The sequence below is a fragment of the Falco punctatus genome (genome assembly GCF_963210335.1).
Source record: "Falco punctatus genome assembly, chromosome: 4".
Classification (NCBI taxonomy): domain Eukaryota; kingdom Metazoa; phylum Chordata; class Aves; order Falconiformes; family Falconidae; genus Falco; species Falco punctatus.
Window position 1 is genome coordinate 71990989 of NC_137583.1, and position 15505 is coordinate 72006493.

Sequence of the window (15505 nt, forward strand, 5' to 3'; positions counted from 1 at the left end):
CTTGTAATTCACAGATTCTGATTTGCTTCTTCTATTGGTTTCTTCACAACAAGTAAAAGCTTGCTCAGTGTAAGAATTATTTAAAACATTTACAACAGGTCTAGGTTTTTCTTTTAGCTACAGAGCAATGTGAGACTTGGTTGAGTTGCAGTATGTCAAAGCAAACTTTTCACCTAAGTGAAAGCTGTCAATAACCACTGAAAATTTTACTGTATTTCAGTACCTAAATGGCAAATCCAACCCTTTAGTTGGTAACCTGTGTGGTGAAGTCAAGAACTATGGCATTAGAAAAAACCCCACTCACAGCAGTTTGGAAAAGAGCACTGAGTTTTGCACAATTCAATTATGATCAGATAACACAGTATTAGAGATGACACGCCCTGTCTGTGCTGAGTGTTTTACATTATTTGAGTTGCCCTTTTACCTCCAATCTATCCTTACATAAAAATATTTTCTCTGCAGACAAATCTTCCAGGTGAAAGTGAATTTGTAGCAGGGTAGCAGGCAGAAATTTTTAATACTGGCAGTCCTTCCTCATGTGTTAAACTGATGGACTAAAAAGGCTTTTTAAAAAAATGTTTTTTAAACAAAAGGAATGGATGAAAAAAAGAACCAAGGTAGCAGAAAAAAATTTAAAATAAAACGATGAAGGATGAGAAAAGTAGTTCACAAAACAGAAGAAGGAAAATACTTCAGATAGCACTGAGCAGCTGCAGAAAGTAAACCATTAAAGCAAATATAGACTAAAAAAAAGAAATGAAAAAGTACGGATTGATAAGGAAAGGTGGAGTAGAAGAGAAGACACAGAGGCAAATCTGTATTTATTTTCTTTGAGTTGTTAATTATTTCACTAAGCAATGTTAATACTGAACTGGTGATAAACACTGAAAGCATAACCGATGGTGGAAAAGCACATACTGGTTTCTCAAACACTCTAGAGCCCAGGGTGCTGCATGATGTTTTCACTCCTGTTTATACCCAAGATGCAGCCCAAATATTTATTTTAAAGTGTCAATATTATTCTTTTTGAATGAACTAAAAGGGAAGGCAATTACTTAAAGCAGTACTATTTAGAAGTATAAGTTCAGAAAGAGCTGTTGCTAAAGAGGGGCTAGCAGGTAACTTCACTGCATGAAAGGGCTGGAGCAGGAGTCAGTGTGACTTTGTACCAAGATTTACATTCTTCCAGCAGAAGATCTCCACAGCTACACACATTCTGCTTGGGTGATCTCTGGAAGAGATCACAAAATACATTTACTTTTACTTGTTTCTTGAGACTATGAATTGGGAGAGCCCAATACATAAAAGCACTATGTAACTAATACCTCACTATTTAAATTACACAGGCTTTGTTCATCCAGGTTATTTCTCCAGTAATGAGTTAGTGAGGGAACATAGTATCCTGATTTAAGTATGTATTACATTGAGTTTGGATATCAGGCATCTTTAGGTTAACACTAGGATTTAAATTAGGTAGAAGCAGAAATTTTAAGAATCTCTGTGGTAACTCCTGTTTCAGATGAACTAGAAAATACTACGAGAAAGGTCTTCATGAATACAAAATCTCATTCAATACTTGGGTATTCTTGGTCCATCTGAAACTAGAAATGGAAACATTTTTAAACTTTGTTTTTTCAGAAACAAGATATTCAATATTTTTTAAAAAAATAAAAATTTTACTTAAAATTTTAAAGAAGATGGTTAGAACTGGGTAACAACTAAATTCTTTGGTCCCTAAGATACACTAATTCCTGTAATACAAGATCTTCACACACCTTTTTCAGCAGAAAACAATGGACCTTAAAAAGCAGTAAGAGTACCTCATCATTTAGCAGTTAATTCCAAACTAAGCTAGATCCTGTGCCACTGACATCTGGCACTGCAGCTTGCTCAGTGCATCAAAATCAGCTAGAAGTTACTTCTGCAGTAGCCCAGGGACTAGCTTGACCACACTTTCTTTAAAAGTTCAGAAATATTCTTGGATCTGTAGAAACTCCCACGGCGAATGAGGGCTGAGTACTTAAAAACAAATAAAAATCCACAGCTGAATTAGAGCTGCTGGTAATGCTTTATTGCTTAGAGTTCCCAACCAGCTAAATTGTGATTGCTTCTATTTAGAACATGTTGCTTCAGGAAACCTGAAGTAATTAAAGACATGTGGAAAAGTAATAATACTGAAAGAGGAAAAAAGATTTGTAGCAGCAAAGCTATCTTCTGAAAGGGAGAACATTTCACAAAACCTCTCCTGCAGGTAATACACTTTTCTTTGAGCTAGGTCTTTGAACAAACAGGATGAGCAAAAATCAAAGCAGGACTAACAGTGGGGCACGTAAACTTTCCTATCATTTCTATTAAAGGAAAATGTTCTTGTTCAATTATCTACAAGGTAGTGATTTTATAAAGCTGATTTATATACATTCTTTGAATGTAAACCTAGGTCTTCCACTTAATTACAGGTACTTAAAATATGTAATTTGAAAAAATCCTTTTCTATTATGCTATAATATGCATGAAACTGCCTAAGTAATTCTTAAGGTATGGTTAACAAAGGTGATTAACATAATAGGGGTAGAACAAGAACCTGTTTAAGTACACAGTCTGCAGCTCATTGAAGAACTTTCCAAAATAATATTTGCCTAAGCCTATTGGTGGTACTATTCAGAGAAAATAAACAAAACTTTTATTCAGTTTGAGACTGAGCAAATGTCACCTGCATGAACATAATATTTCAGTTTAAGCCTTAATCAGCATGTGATTAATTCTCCAAGGAACTGCTTAGTTATCACAATATTAAAACCCAGTTTCTTGAAGAGCATGACAACTAGTTCATACATGGGCTATCTTACGTGAGCAATAAGAGCAGTATAAACTGAAAGAAATGTTATTCAAGAACATTTTTTTAACATTTGTATTAGCATTGATTTACCCATAATAATTCCTAGTGGTTCCTTATGAATGAAGACCTAGACAAAAAGTTTTTTCTTTAGTTTTCTTCCCCTCTTGACTCTTGAATGGCTGATATTTCTATCAGAATCTGTACTTGCACATATACTTATTTTTTTCTTCTGATGCTGTATTGTATGTTACATTTTGTTTGCAGAGTAAGCCACTGCCTGTCTCATGGTATACACATAGCATCATAAAGCATTAGAATTTAACTTTTTTTTTTTTTTTACACTGTTCAAGTCACTTAGCTTGTGTAGCAGAATTGAGATTGTAAATTCTCAAAGAGCCTGACAACAAGGTAAATTTGCTATGCCGCTGAAGATATTTTATGAAGAGAGCAAAGATAGAAAAACTAACCATTTTCTTTTTTGAATAATTGTAAATCACATAGAAACTCATAAAACTCTTCCATCCCAAACTGAGACCTTCTCTGATTATTTTTGTACAGGAGAGAACCAATACAGTTGAGTGATGGTAGATCCCTCTCAAATATGATTCATAAAAACAGTAACAGGCTCTCAATGACAGTAATATTCTGAGTTGCTATAATTACTCATATATTCAGCTGCTAGTTATAACACAAAACTGTCTTCCACAATCCATCGGCAAGTATCTTTATTCAGATACTGCACTCAGCCAACAAATAGATAGGAAAGTATAATGGCTCCTTTCCTTTACAGAAAAATGTGCTAGTTAAAAATTTGCCATGATGGTCATATATGATAAATTTTATCTTTCTTTCTTTTACACGTTTTACTTTACCTTGAAAAACACACTTCTTTGCATGATTGTGCTTCTCCCATTTCTTTTCTACACTTTTTGGAATGAAGTAAAAGCACAGCAGTACTGCAATAATTTCAAAAGAAAGAAATCCAGACTTTGTAACTGCAATATATATTGACATACGAAATGCCACAATTTTCTCTGCCCTATGAAAAGAAAAAATGTATTATATATATTTATGTAATAGCATACCTCCACCAATACATTCTGGGGTGAAAGAAATATCATCAAGAGCAAATTCTGTGGGTTTACTCCACCCCACTTCAGCTTCAAAGGCAACTCTGAAAGGGCTGTTACTGGAGAGGACTACATTTGCATACATCCATTTGTTTTCTTCATTTCTACTGGAAGACCACATAAGAATATCTGTTCCATGTTCTTCAACCATGTATACCTGTTGATAATGAAAGCCAAGAGATGCAACTGAATCACTGTTAAGCAACAAAGCTGTGCATTTAGCTAGAGCAACATAACCCGAGCCCAGCAAGGCAGCTACCTACCTGGGTAGTACTGGCCTTCTTAGCTATGGTTCAAACTCACACCTTTTGGTGATGACCAGATATTACTGAACACTTTTACTAATGCTAGTTCAGCTGCAAATAAACAGCTACTATGAAAATAAAATAATAAAAACCTGCTAATACAATCACCAATTGGAAAACCTACAGAGAGTCTCAGCCTGACATAAAGAAGCTAATGAGTAAAGACCTAATGTCAAATTCATCTAAAAATTGAAGAAAAGACTGAGAAGGATCTTGAGCTATCCTTTCATCTTTAAAAGGTGACCTCTTTATAGCTGATAGACTGGGTGCAGGTTTCAGAGGTATAAATAAAAGGCTTAGCATCCAGGGATTTAAGTCTATTGTCTTGTACAAGTGATATATAAAATGATGTTTCAGGCAGTCATGGTAAATTAGTTCAAGCATATATAGCAAAGCCAAAAATAAAAAAATGAATAAAATTACCAAATAGTGAAAGCAATAAGAATTACAATTCATAACCAACAACTGATGAATTAAAGCCAACCACAGGAAGTTCTGAAGACTACACAGGTAGTTGCCCTTCCCATTCAGGTATCCAAAGTTCTTATAAAATCTAAAATAGGTCAGAAATAATTAAAAAGAATGGGAGTAATGAAAGTAAGCATATTCTAGCCATTCCAGGCGATAACTATTTCTTTAAAGAACTGAATATTTTAATCATTATCCTCTCCTCATCAATTTCAAAAACATCCTTCTCTTAAGCTTTTAGACTAACTTTTCAGTGACCCATTGGTTCATGTTCCCACTTGCATGCCCCAGTTTAACAATGGAACACAAAATGAGACCCAAGAAAGTTATAAACTTAAACCCATACTAACAATCTGTATAACTACATATCTTTGACTCTCCCAGCCAACCTGGTGGAACAAATAAGTTAAAAACCCACATGGCACCACGAACCACATACTATATAGAAGTTGGTGTATTGATTAAAGTATCCCTGATGCTTGAATGCTCTTGCAAGTTATTTCATTTTTGGAGGAGAGGAGCATCAAGAAGTCTGACATGCAATAATCCAAGTCAGGACCTAATTTTGTCAAGACTGAAGTTTGGTTACAGGACTGTATGTAAGAGCAATACTTTGTCACAAAAAACATGCATCTTGTAGGGCTAAAAGAACAGGTGTGAAGAAGAAATAGCTGATTCAATTAATGAAGAAATGAAAAACTGTATGTGATCACATTATCAGGCTCTAAGGCCTTTATAAATTGAAACCCTTAATTACAATAACACTATGTGTGAGGTTACAACACCTGTATGCATCACTAGAACATTCACTCTTTTACCAATCATATAATCCAACATTCCCATAGATCTAGAATTTCACAGCACATAATAGTGTTAGTGCAGTTTTAGCTATTACTGTATCATGCAGTGTTATCTTCTACTTTTTGAAGGTTTGAAGGTTAATATTGAGATATCGCTTTCAATATATCTCATTGTAAAGTCTCACAGATGCAGAAAAAACTGTTGGGGAAGGGGGAAGAATCAAAACCATTTGAAGGCAATAACAGAGTCTCTTTTAACAGGACAGTTAAAGACTGGCCCATTGTTTAAAATCAGATGGTTTTTTCCTTCCTTTTTGTTGGGTTGGTATAAGAAGTTTTTCATAGCAAAAATTGCAAAGCATCTGCCTGCTTCAGCAGTTCTATGTACAGAAATAGCATCATGTCCATACCGATCCTAGTCTCAGATGGACCGTGCAGTCATTCTGTGTACATACAAATCAACCCTGCAGCTAAAGCTCAGTACAAACAATAAATTCATCATGAAACCTGCTATGTCTATACTGGCCAATGGGTCTGAGGTGGCAGCAAGTCAAAGTCTCAAGTGCAACATTTTGATGACATCAGCTTCTGTTCTTATAGACGTAAAGTAATTTTATATACCTTGTTTTTCTTTTCTTTGAGATTTGACTCATATTTACCATAGAGTAAGGGCATGCAGATTTGTAATTACTAAGGATTAGTTAATATGTTGTGTTGTGTGGTGCGTCTTCAGTTAGGTTTGACTAAAGTTTAAACCTGGTGTATGGTTTCTCATAATAAGCCTGTAGGTAACCTGTGTAAACTGATAGCATTTAGTGTAAATCACTAAACTGGTAGATAGGAATTCTCAGGTGACTGCTCAACTCTGCTCCATTTCTCATGCATTCTCCCAGGGAAATTATTCAATCCCAGTTTCTGCCAAAGTACTCCTGAATGCTTTTACTTCACTTCTCCAAGTCTTCATCTATCCATAACTAAGATAGGAATGGGTCTGTGTTCTTATGCATCTAAAAAAAAAAAAAAAGCTGAAATTTCTAAAAGAATAATACATAACTTAAAATATGTGCTAAATCAAATGAGATTACAATGGAGTTCAGAAAAATGGGAAGCCCAAGAAGTCTGTTCTTTTAGCTGGGGATACAAATCTCACTCTCTCAGAGACTGTGCCCACAGAAAGTGAAGAAACAATTATAAGAGGTAATACTGTATTCTTCAGTGAGGTTTCCTATGTCACTGAGAGTTTGAAGCATCTTCTGGGTCAGGAAATATATTCAGCATATACGAGATTTTTGCTAGCCTATGTAAACATATACAGCACATGAAAGACAGAGCAAATTCTCATACACATGGGTTCCCCAGAGCCCTGGAGAGCTACAGCTGTGTGGTGCTTAGTGCCTCCAGAGACTACATCTCCCTACACATACAACCTATGAATTACGTAAAAGCTAGCCTTGTAGTGGAAACAATCTAAAATGTGAAAGAGGAAAAAGCTACCAAGATGAATTACACTGTATGGCATGTAATTAAAAAAACCACCTGTAGTGAAGTCCCATTGAACAACTCTTTATCTATCAGTCTGGGGAGATTGTGCTTCAGCTAGTACCAATATAGTTGTGGGCTAAATCCCATCAGTTTAATTTAAAAGTAAGAAGCATGTATTATATTAACTAGTTACTATATCTGACTATTCCTCATTCTGTGCTGACACCGTTTCTAGATCACACACACAATTGAAATCACAAAGAATACGAACCAACAGAAATAGAGCTATCACTTAATTCGCTGCAAAGTGAAAAGCTCAGGAGTGAAGACACCCAATACACACCTCATGGTGATTTTAAGAAGAATTTAGCATGATAATCTGCATGGGATGAATTTGTGACTGAAGCTTTTATACTTGCTTCTTGGTCTTTCTCCAAGGTGCCTTTGCCAGCTGGTTCATTCGTAGTCCATATGTGAACGGCATTCTTTAGCAAATCCCATTTCCCTGCCTTAAAATCATGACTCGGTTCTAATTCTCCACAGCGTGTCCTGTGTGTTAAAAACTTCTGAATTCTTTTTTCAACTTCTGTTTCATTTTGTGGACGGCGGAGGAAGTGCACGTACTTTTGAAGGTCATGAAATATAAACTGCTATTTTTCTACTTAGTCATTGGCAGTTACAACTCATGTGGCTGTGCTCTACCCTCATGCTGACTTTTCAAGATAACATATTATCTTCCTGATCGTGCCTGACTCTAGCAGTTGGCATGCTGGAAGGTACCATCTTTCATCTGAACTGAGTAATAACCAGGAAGCCAATGGAGATCTAAATGGTGCATAGTAAGAGGTCTATTCTCCCATATATACCCAACCTATAGTCTAACAAACAGCCAAGGAAGCAGGAAAATCTTGTGAAAGACAACCTGTATTACCACTTCACTAGGCACCAGAGACTTGTGCCAGCTGAGGAAACTTCCTACTGACTCCAGTGAATAATAATACTATGTTCTCTGTTCTGCATCCTTAAGATCGTGCCTTTGAACTCCTTACATTCCTTGGCAGGCATCATTGCACATCTTCTTTGGACTGAAGCTACACCAGTGGCAGACTGAAATTGTCTCTCTGAAGCCCATAAATCAGATTAGAAAAATTGTATCACAATTCACTGTCACAACAGAGAAGCACTTAAAAAAAAATAACTGCCTCTTTTCTCTTTATTTCTTTGAAGGTGAGTCTGAAGTAATAAAAAATTTAGTCATTTTTAGTAAAAATGACCTGTCCTACATAAAAATTTACTATACCTAAGTTCTGTTAGTATCAACAAATACCAAGGCAGAAAATTGATATATTAAACTATCACATCAAGAATTAATTTTGGTTTTAATTCTCAGCTGTATAACAAACTCCTGAAGTAAATGGACAGAGACAGAATGCTGAAGCTTAATGAAAACTGAATGTTTTCTGTCTGACAGATGACCAATAGGATCCCCACTGGAATGAAACAGATGTGAAAATCACCTCCATTTCTTGCTGAAAATTCCCTTCTGCTTCATTAAATGCAACTGAGTAGTCATAAAAATATAGAAAGAAATATATATTTTTTAAAAACTATATTTGCAGCATAATGCAGTAAAAATTGTTTCTATTAAGAGCTGTTACTGTTCAGAGCATGTTAATTGATGTATGAGACCAGTCATACACTCAGTGCTCAATCACTCACCTCTCAAAGGGTGTTAACGATAACTCCTAAGGAAGGCTAGTGGTTTTGTAGTTAATCATTATGAAGCAACTTTTTTCTCCTGTTGTCTAATAGGCAACCGATGTTCTGAAACATCAGTATTCAGATCTCTTTGAAATAGCATTCATTCTATGTTGATGCAGGAGTTGCTGTAAACATTGTCTTTTCCAAAGATGATGAAGGTGATGATGATTAATAATAATAATAATAATAATAATAGCCGCCTATGCTTTTGGCTTCCCTATGAACAAATTACAAATGTTAAAACAATAGAATTGTCATATTGAAACTTGCATTGGGAATACAGAAGACAAGCTTTTTTAGTTATTTTTTCTCTATTCTTAGTGACTACTTCCTTTTCTGCGTATAAATAAGATTATACTCATAACTTTCCCTGTATGTTGCTTTAATCACACACACATCTCAGTATGTTCTATATCTAGTCTTTTTTTTTTTTTTTTTAGTTCAGACTTGACCAGATAGCTATATTTCAGGTAACAGCTGTATCATCAGCTTTTGTACTGATGTTATTATATTCTAACACATTATTCAGACTTCCTATTACAGTTTGACTTCTTTCACCTCCAATGCAACTGAACAAAATTTTTCACTGAGCTGTTGCTTTTGAAGTTTTGGGCTATTGGTTTTATTGTTTTTCCTTTTTGTTCTTTTAGGATTTTTTTCTTTTTTTTTCCGCCTAAATGGTTACAGTTAATTTATATTCTGATTTAAAACCAGCAACAATTGATGCTGAATTATTAGTTTGATAGAAAAAAGCAAAATGTCTGTAAGGTTAAATTCGATCTGCAATAGGATGGTGATTCCTTGCTGAGTACTTCCGTCTGTTAGGAATATTGTTATAAGGTTCTACATAAAGATTATATGTTGCAAAGCCATAAACAGGGAACCTTATTTGTATGTGAGAGAATGTCAATTCTTTATGGATGTTTTTATGAAATTAAAGGTAATGAGAGTTAATTAAACTAGTCTGTTTGAAAAGCAAAAATAATTAAAAAGCAGACTGTTTGGCTGTCTGCCTAACTCACACGTAGGCCACACACATGTACTTACTCTCTAAAGCTAAGTGTTGTGATGCTTGAAAAACTTCACAAGCTCCTTCAAAAACTCTTGTCTGCACTCTTGCACACTGTAATGTCCAGAATACTTGAATTTAAACAAATAGCTAGTAATAGATTATCACAAGTATTTTAGTTATCAATGATCCAAAAAACAATTGCTGTTTGCTTTTTACTTCATTTTAACCTGGAACCTTCTCCACCTTTACCTACTGCTTTGTTTTCTTAATCTTAATGTGCAAACTTTGTGTATGTGGGAAGATAAATAATGTAAAGTGAAAAGAATGGACCTGAAGACAATGCAGAGTATTTTAAATGCTGTATTCAGATATGAAAATTATAAGATTACAATAGAAACACATTTTAAAACCTCATCTTAAATAACTGAAGTATCTTTGGGAAGAATACATCTTGAGCAGTTTTATTCACTGAATAGCAAGAAATGTTAAAATAATGTAATTTGAAACTGTCATGGTTTAACCCTAGCAGGTAACTAAGTTCCACACAGCTGCTCACTAACCCCCACCCCCACCCTCCAGAGGGATAGGGAGGAGAATGGGGAAGGACTGTAGAAGTCAAGGGTTGAGATAAGAACAATCTAATAATTGAAATAAAATAAAATAAATGATAAAAACAATGACAACAACAATTATAATGAAGAAGAGGGAGGAGGGAGAAGGGAAGAGGAAGGAAATCCAAAGGGAAGGGAGAAAAGAAATACAAGTGATGTACGACACAACTGGTCACCATCCACAGACCGATGCCCAGCCAGTCCCTGAGCAAAGATCAGCAGGCCGTGGCCAACAGCCACAACCCCCTGCCACAGTCCCCATTTTATACACCGAGCATGACATCCTATGGTATGGAATATCCCTTTGGCCAGCTCAGGTCAGCTGCCCTGGCTGTGTCCCATCCCAGTTTCTTGTGCCCCTCCAGCCCTCTCGCTGGCAGGGCCTGAGAAACTGAAAAATCCCTGACCTGGTATAAACATCACTAGCAACAACTAAAAACATCAGTGTGCTATCAGGGTTGTTCTCACACCAAATTCAAAATGCTGCACTGCACCAGCTGTGAGAAATAAGAAAATTAACTCTATCATCTCAACTGAAACCAGTACAGAAACTAATTTAAAATCAGTTTGAAAGCAGAAGTCTCTGCTGGTTATACTATCTTCACCTAATAAGGCTTTTTTTCTTTGTTACTAAGTAACAAAGTATCCATGAACTCAGCATTAGAGATAAAATTTAGATGCAAACCCCATCCTGAAAAAATTACTTTGAAAGAGATAGGCAAAGGATGGAATGAAAGGTAACATTACTCTTTGTCTAGATATAAGAAGTCTTTTCATGCTGGACAGTTGAGCAGTGGCAGAGGCTGCCCAGAGAGGTTGAGTAGTCTCCACTTATGGACATTTCCAAGACTGGGTAAATTCCTGAGCCACCTAGTGTGATCTTGTTGCTGACCCTGCTTGGAGCAGGAGGTTGGACTAGAGACCTCTTGAGGCCCTTTCAGCCTGAATTGCACTATAATCCCACAAAATTGTGCTATGACTGTCCTTTATGGTGGAGAACCAGATCAAAGACAAACAGAATAAACACAAAAACTGTGGTCCAAACTTCCTGACTTAATTCCAGGTACAAGACAAAAAAAATTTCTTGCTCACTTTTAACATGGACTAATTTAGTTTGGGAGTTTTGATAGTATATGCAAATCTTACATTGTCACACGCAGTAGAATTTACATAACCTGTTTTTTTCAAAATCTAACTACCACAGGTAGGAGTCTTTCTCAGACCTCTAAAAATGGCACTATGTAACATATTTATTGTAAGACACATGAAATCAGTTGTCTGCCAAGGGTTCACATCGCTGCTTGTAATTTTACTAGGGTACTTAACAACTGAAAGTGTGCCAGTTAAGTATGCTTGGTGAACAGCAAGAAGACATTTTGATGGAAACTTGAACTATAATTGTTAATATGTTTAAATGCTTTATTTCCTTTATTTTCCAAACATCTTCTGTACATGATTACAGTAATATGTTTAAAAAAATTATTTTAAATGACATCTTGTTTTTGTCCTGAACATTGGAAACTGCCTCAATTTTCTGTTAAAAGAGTGAATTGTGCAGAGGACTATGCTGATGTTTGGTACATGTAAGGATGGCAGTCAAACATGCAATGTTAACTCTTACATATGTACCAACAGGACTTCAAGTAGAATTAAAACTAAAACAGGATTGTCACTTGATCTTGTCAGCAAAAATTTTGTATATAGGTGTAACTGCAGTGAAGTTGTGATGGAGCACTTCTCTGAGTGTTTTGCTCATTTTAGACCAGCGGTCCTCAAACTTTTTAAACAGGGGCAGGCGCGCAGATGCAGTGGCAGGCAGCCATCTGCGGCTGCTTGGTTTCCCCCCCCCAACCCCTGGTGGGGGAGGAGCGGGGGGGTTCTGTAAATACTGGGGGCCAGATTGAGGACCCTGGGGGGCCATATCCAGCCTGTGGGCCGTAGTTTCAGGACCCCTGTTCTAGACACAGAAATGCAAGTACTACTGAAGCAAATATTACTATGTCATGATGTAGCAGAAGTGCTTTTTCTCTTACCTTTAAGACTCCTGTTTGCCTAGAAGCAAACATCCAGAACCAGAACCGAACCCTACAGATGCCAAGGCTAGCTGGGAAGAGTTTGGTGGTAATTATCCTTGCTCTGTTTCCTTCCTTCTGGGCAGACGAGTTTACATACAAAAAATGTTGTCCTTTACCTTAATAAAAAGATAAAAATAATTTGTAGGTTTTCAATACTACTTTATGCGTTAAAGCATAAGCATTTTTATATGCAGAGGTGCTGGTGTCTTTTACCAAATACACGTATATACACCCTACCTTAGTTGTACATAGATCTTCCATTAATATGACCATCCTCAGAGCTCACTCTGCAGTTTTTATCCTTGTGTAAATACTTGATTCATATTTGAATAACAAATTTTCAATGTGTTGCAAAGACAAACACTCACAGATTCTAAGGATCTGTTTGAAGGTTGACATTGCAGGAGTCATAAGCACCTTTGCTGATAGCTCTTATCCAGGAAATTTCCCCATCACGCAACATGGCAGAAGGTAACACATCAAAGCCCTGAGGCTTGTTGGTGGACCAAGATATCCAGATTTCCTATCACTCAGCTGCTGCTGACAAACCACAAGGTAGCATAAAAAAGAATTCATTGTTTGGTTCCATGGAGAAAAATATGATACCCTCTTACACCCCAAAAGGGTCCTATCACCCAAAAAGAACACATACCAGCAAAAGCAAGAGGTTGAATAGGCAAATCATGCTGCTGACTTGTTTATTTTTTTTTAATTAACTAGCTGCTACCAGTAGCCCCTTCTCTGTCATCGCTTTCATTCCATCTGCTGTGGTAAAAGTAAGGTTTGGTTTTGCATGGAGAGAAGAGTATGACAAAATCTTCCGTGATGAAGAGAACAGATTTTTCACAAAGAGGAGGGCACCTGTTGGGGCTGTCCTGAGCAGCTATACACTGGAGACCTTAGCAGACAACTTTGTCCAACTTGCTGCAAAAGAAGTAACGCCTGAAGATCAGAGCTCAGTTAGTAGTTATCTTTGAGTAGCTGAATAACTGCAAAGAAAGATCCAACCCCATGGCTCAATTCCTGATCCTGATATAAAAGACTGAACTCCCCTTCATTATAACCAGATCAAATTTCTGTCTTTGTGTTCTAGTGCTTTCTCCACTTTTCATTGGGAATGGGGTTCTCTCATCTTTCCAGATTTGGTGTCCCTGTAGCTTCACTTACAGTGTGCTATGATAGCAGGTAAAGCACACTGTTCTCTTTCTAATCTAGTATGGAACTGATACCTTAGCTGCAGCCAGAATAGCTGTAGAATGGTTAACTGTCTCAGAGGGGTTGCTCTGGGGGACAGGTGGGGTGGGAACCAAACCCGAACGAACGACACCCCTCCCCTCCGCCTTCTACCTCAAAACCATAATCAGGCTCAAAACCAAAGCTTTAGCTTAACTTTGCAGTCTTTTACAAGGAGAAGGCTTCAGAGTGACTAACACTTTCATCAAGCTAGACTGGGATTGAGAGGGGCTAGGAAGGTGCGTCAAGATCCAGGTAGTATATTTTATCTAAGGTAAGTTCATTCCTGTCCAAATGACCTTCACTTTTGTAACTGTGGCTTGGTTTTTTTACTCCTGGAAGGCTGAGGGTGTCATTAAGATCTGCTTAAGAGGGGTGCAGCTGGCTGGACACATGCTACTATTCGGTGAAGGTCAAGTAGAGGGTAGTTGCAGCAACATTACAATAAACATCAATGGATGAAATGCACAAGTCATCTTCACCCATGTCATCTGGCAACTGCCACTGCAAGTGGCTGCTGAAGCTTTATGCTCACAGAGAGCAGCTCTGGGCAGCTTGGTGAAGTTTTTAATGTAGTTTTACTGACCAAACAGCTTTGCTGCCAAAACAGGAGGCTAGAGATAATATTTTTTATGTAAGCTAAGGGTCATAGTGGGCACTACGATCAAGCTGTCCCCTTCAGATGGTTCTCAGGTGGTGGGATATGCTCCAGTCATGGCCATACAGACAGTCTGTACTCTGAAATGCAGAAAGACAGCCCTCCTGATAAGTAAGCATCCTTGCATTAGTCTTGCAGAAGGGGCATTCCAGCTCATGAGAGGCGTGAGTGAGCTACCTGTATTTCAGAGTTAATGTAGAATCATGGCTTGGTGTGCTTGTGTGCTGTCCTCAGCAGAGGGCACACATCCCAGACCTTTCGGTCATCTGTGGAAGCTGATCTCAAGGGTAACATGAAATACAAGTATAAACTAGATAAACTGCATATGTGCAAATGTACCTTCAGTCCCTGTCTGTAAAATGGGCAAAACAATATCTCCTAAACTCTGGTACCTCTCCACTATACTACACCTTCTACTCCAGCAGAAGTTAAAGAGTAGGAGCTTCTGCATAGGAACTCCAAACATTACTGTCCCAAACCACGTAGCTCTAATAGAATTCAGAAAGTCAGCCTATCAGTCCTAGCTGGAGTTTACTTTTATGAATGTATTAAATCATGGAACACACTGGTAAGGTACTCAAAAATAGAATTAGTAAGGCTGCTTACTATGCATTATTTCAGTAAGAACTTTTAAAGTAAGTTCTCTCAAAACTTTATCTCAAACTTTTTAAAACAGCTCAATTATTCAGATAAGAGAAAAGTTTGGTTTTATTCAGTTGAAAGTCATACCTAGTCTTCTCAGGAGAAAAAAGTCCAGAATTTTTACTCTAAGGAATGTATCCTAACTTTTCTTTTAGAGGACAGAAGACACAGAAAACGTTATCAGAATCATAATAGTAGTCCAGCCAGCCTCAAGTGAACTTTTCTAAGCCTCTTTGTAAACAGCTGATTAACAACTGATATATCTGAAAATATTGATTCCCTGCCAAATATGACAATTTTTTGCTTTGTTTTATTAAGAAATATTAATGAACGTTTCATAAAGAAGATGGCTATACCTATGGAAGGAGATTTTGAATTAAGTTGTGGATGAACTTGTGTAAATTGTGCATCTGCAATATACCATGTTCTCTTCCTTATGGCAAAAGATTTGCAAATCCTTAAAAACAAACTTGGTGCCTTCCTACCCACTCT

At 36.9% G+C, this 15505-nt stretch overlaps 1 protein-coding gene across 1 annotated transcript in view; it reads right to left on the reverse strand.

Annotated features, from left to right (window-relative positions):
• The window catches only part of MALRD1 (MAM and LDL receptor class A domain containing 1), a 298926-nt gene that overhangs the window by 74445 nt on the left and 208976 nt on the right, over window positions 1-15505 (reverse strand). The window contains exons 31-32 of the mRNA XM_080382356.1: window positions 12439-12596; window positions 3922-4123 (exon numbers count right to left, since the gene is read on the reverse strand). Of these exons, the coding sequence (XP_080238482.1) occupies window positions 3922-4123; window positions 12439-12596 (360 nt within the window). The remainder of the gene's footprint in view (window positions 1-3921; window positions 4124-12438; window positions 12597-15505) is intronic.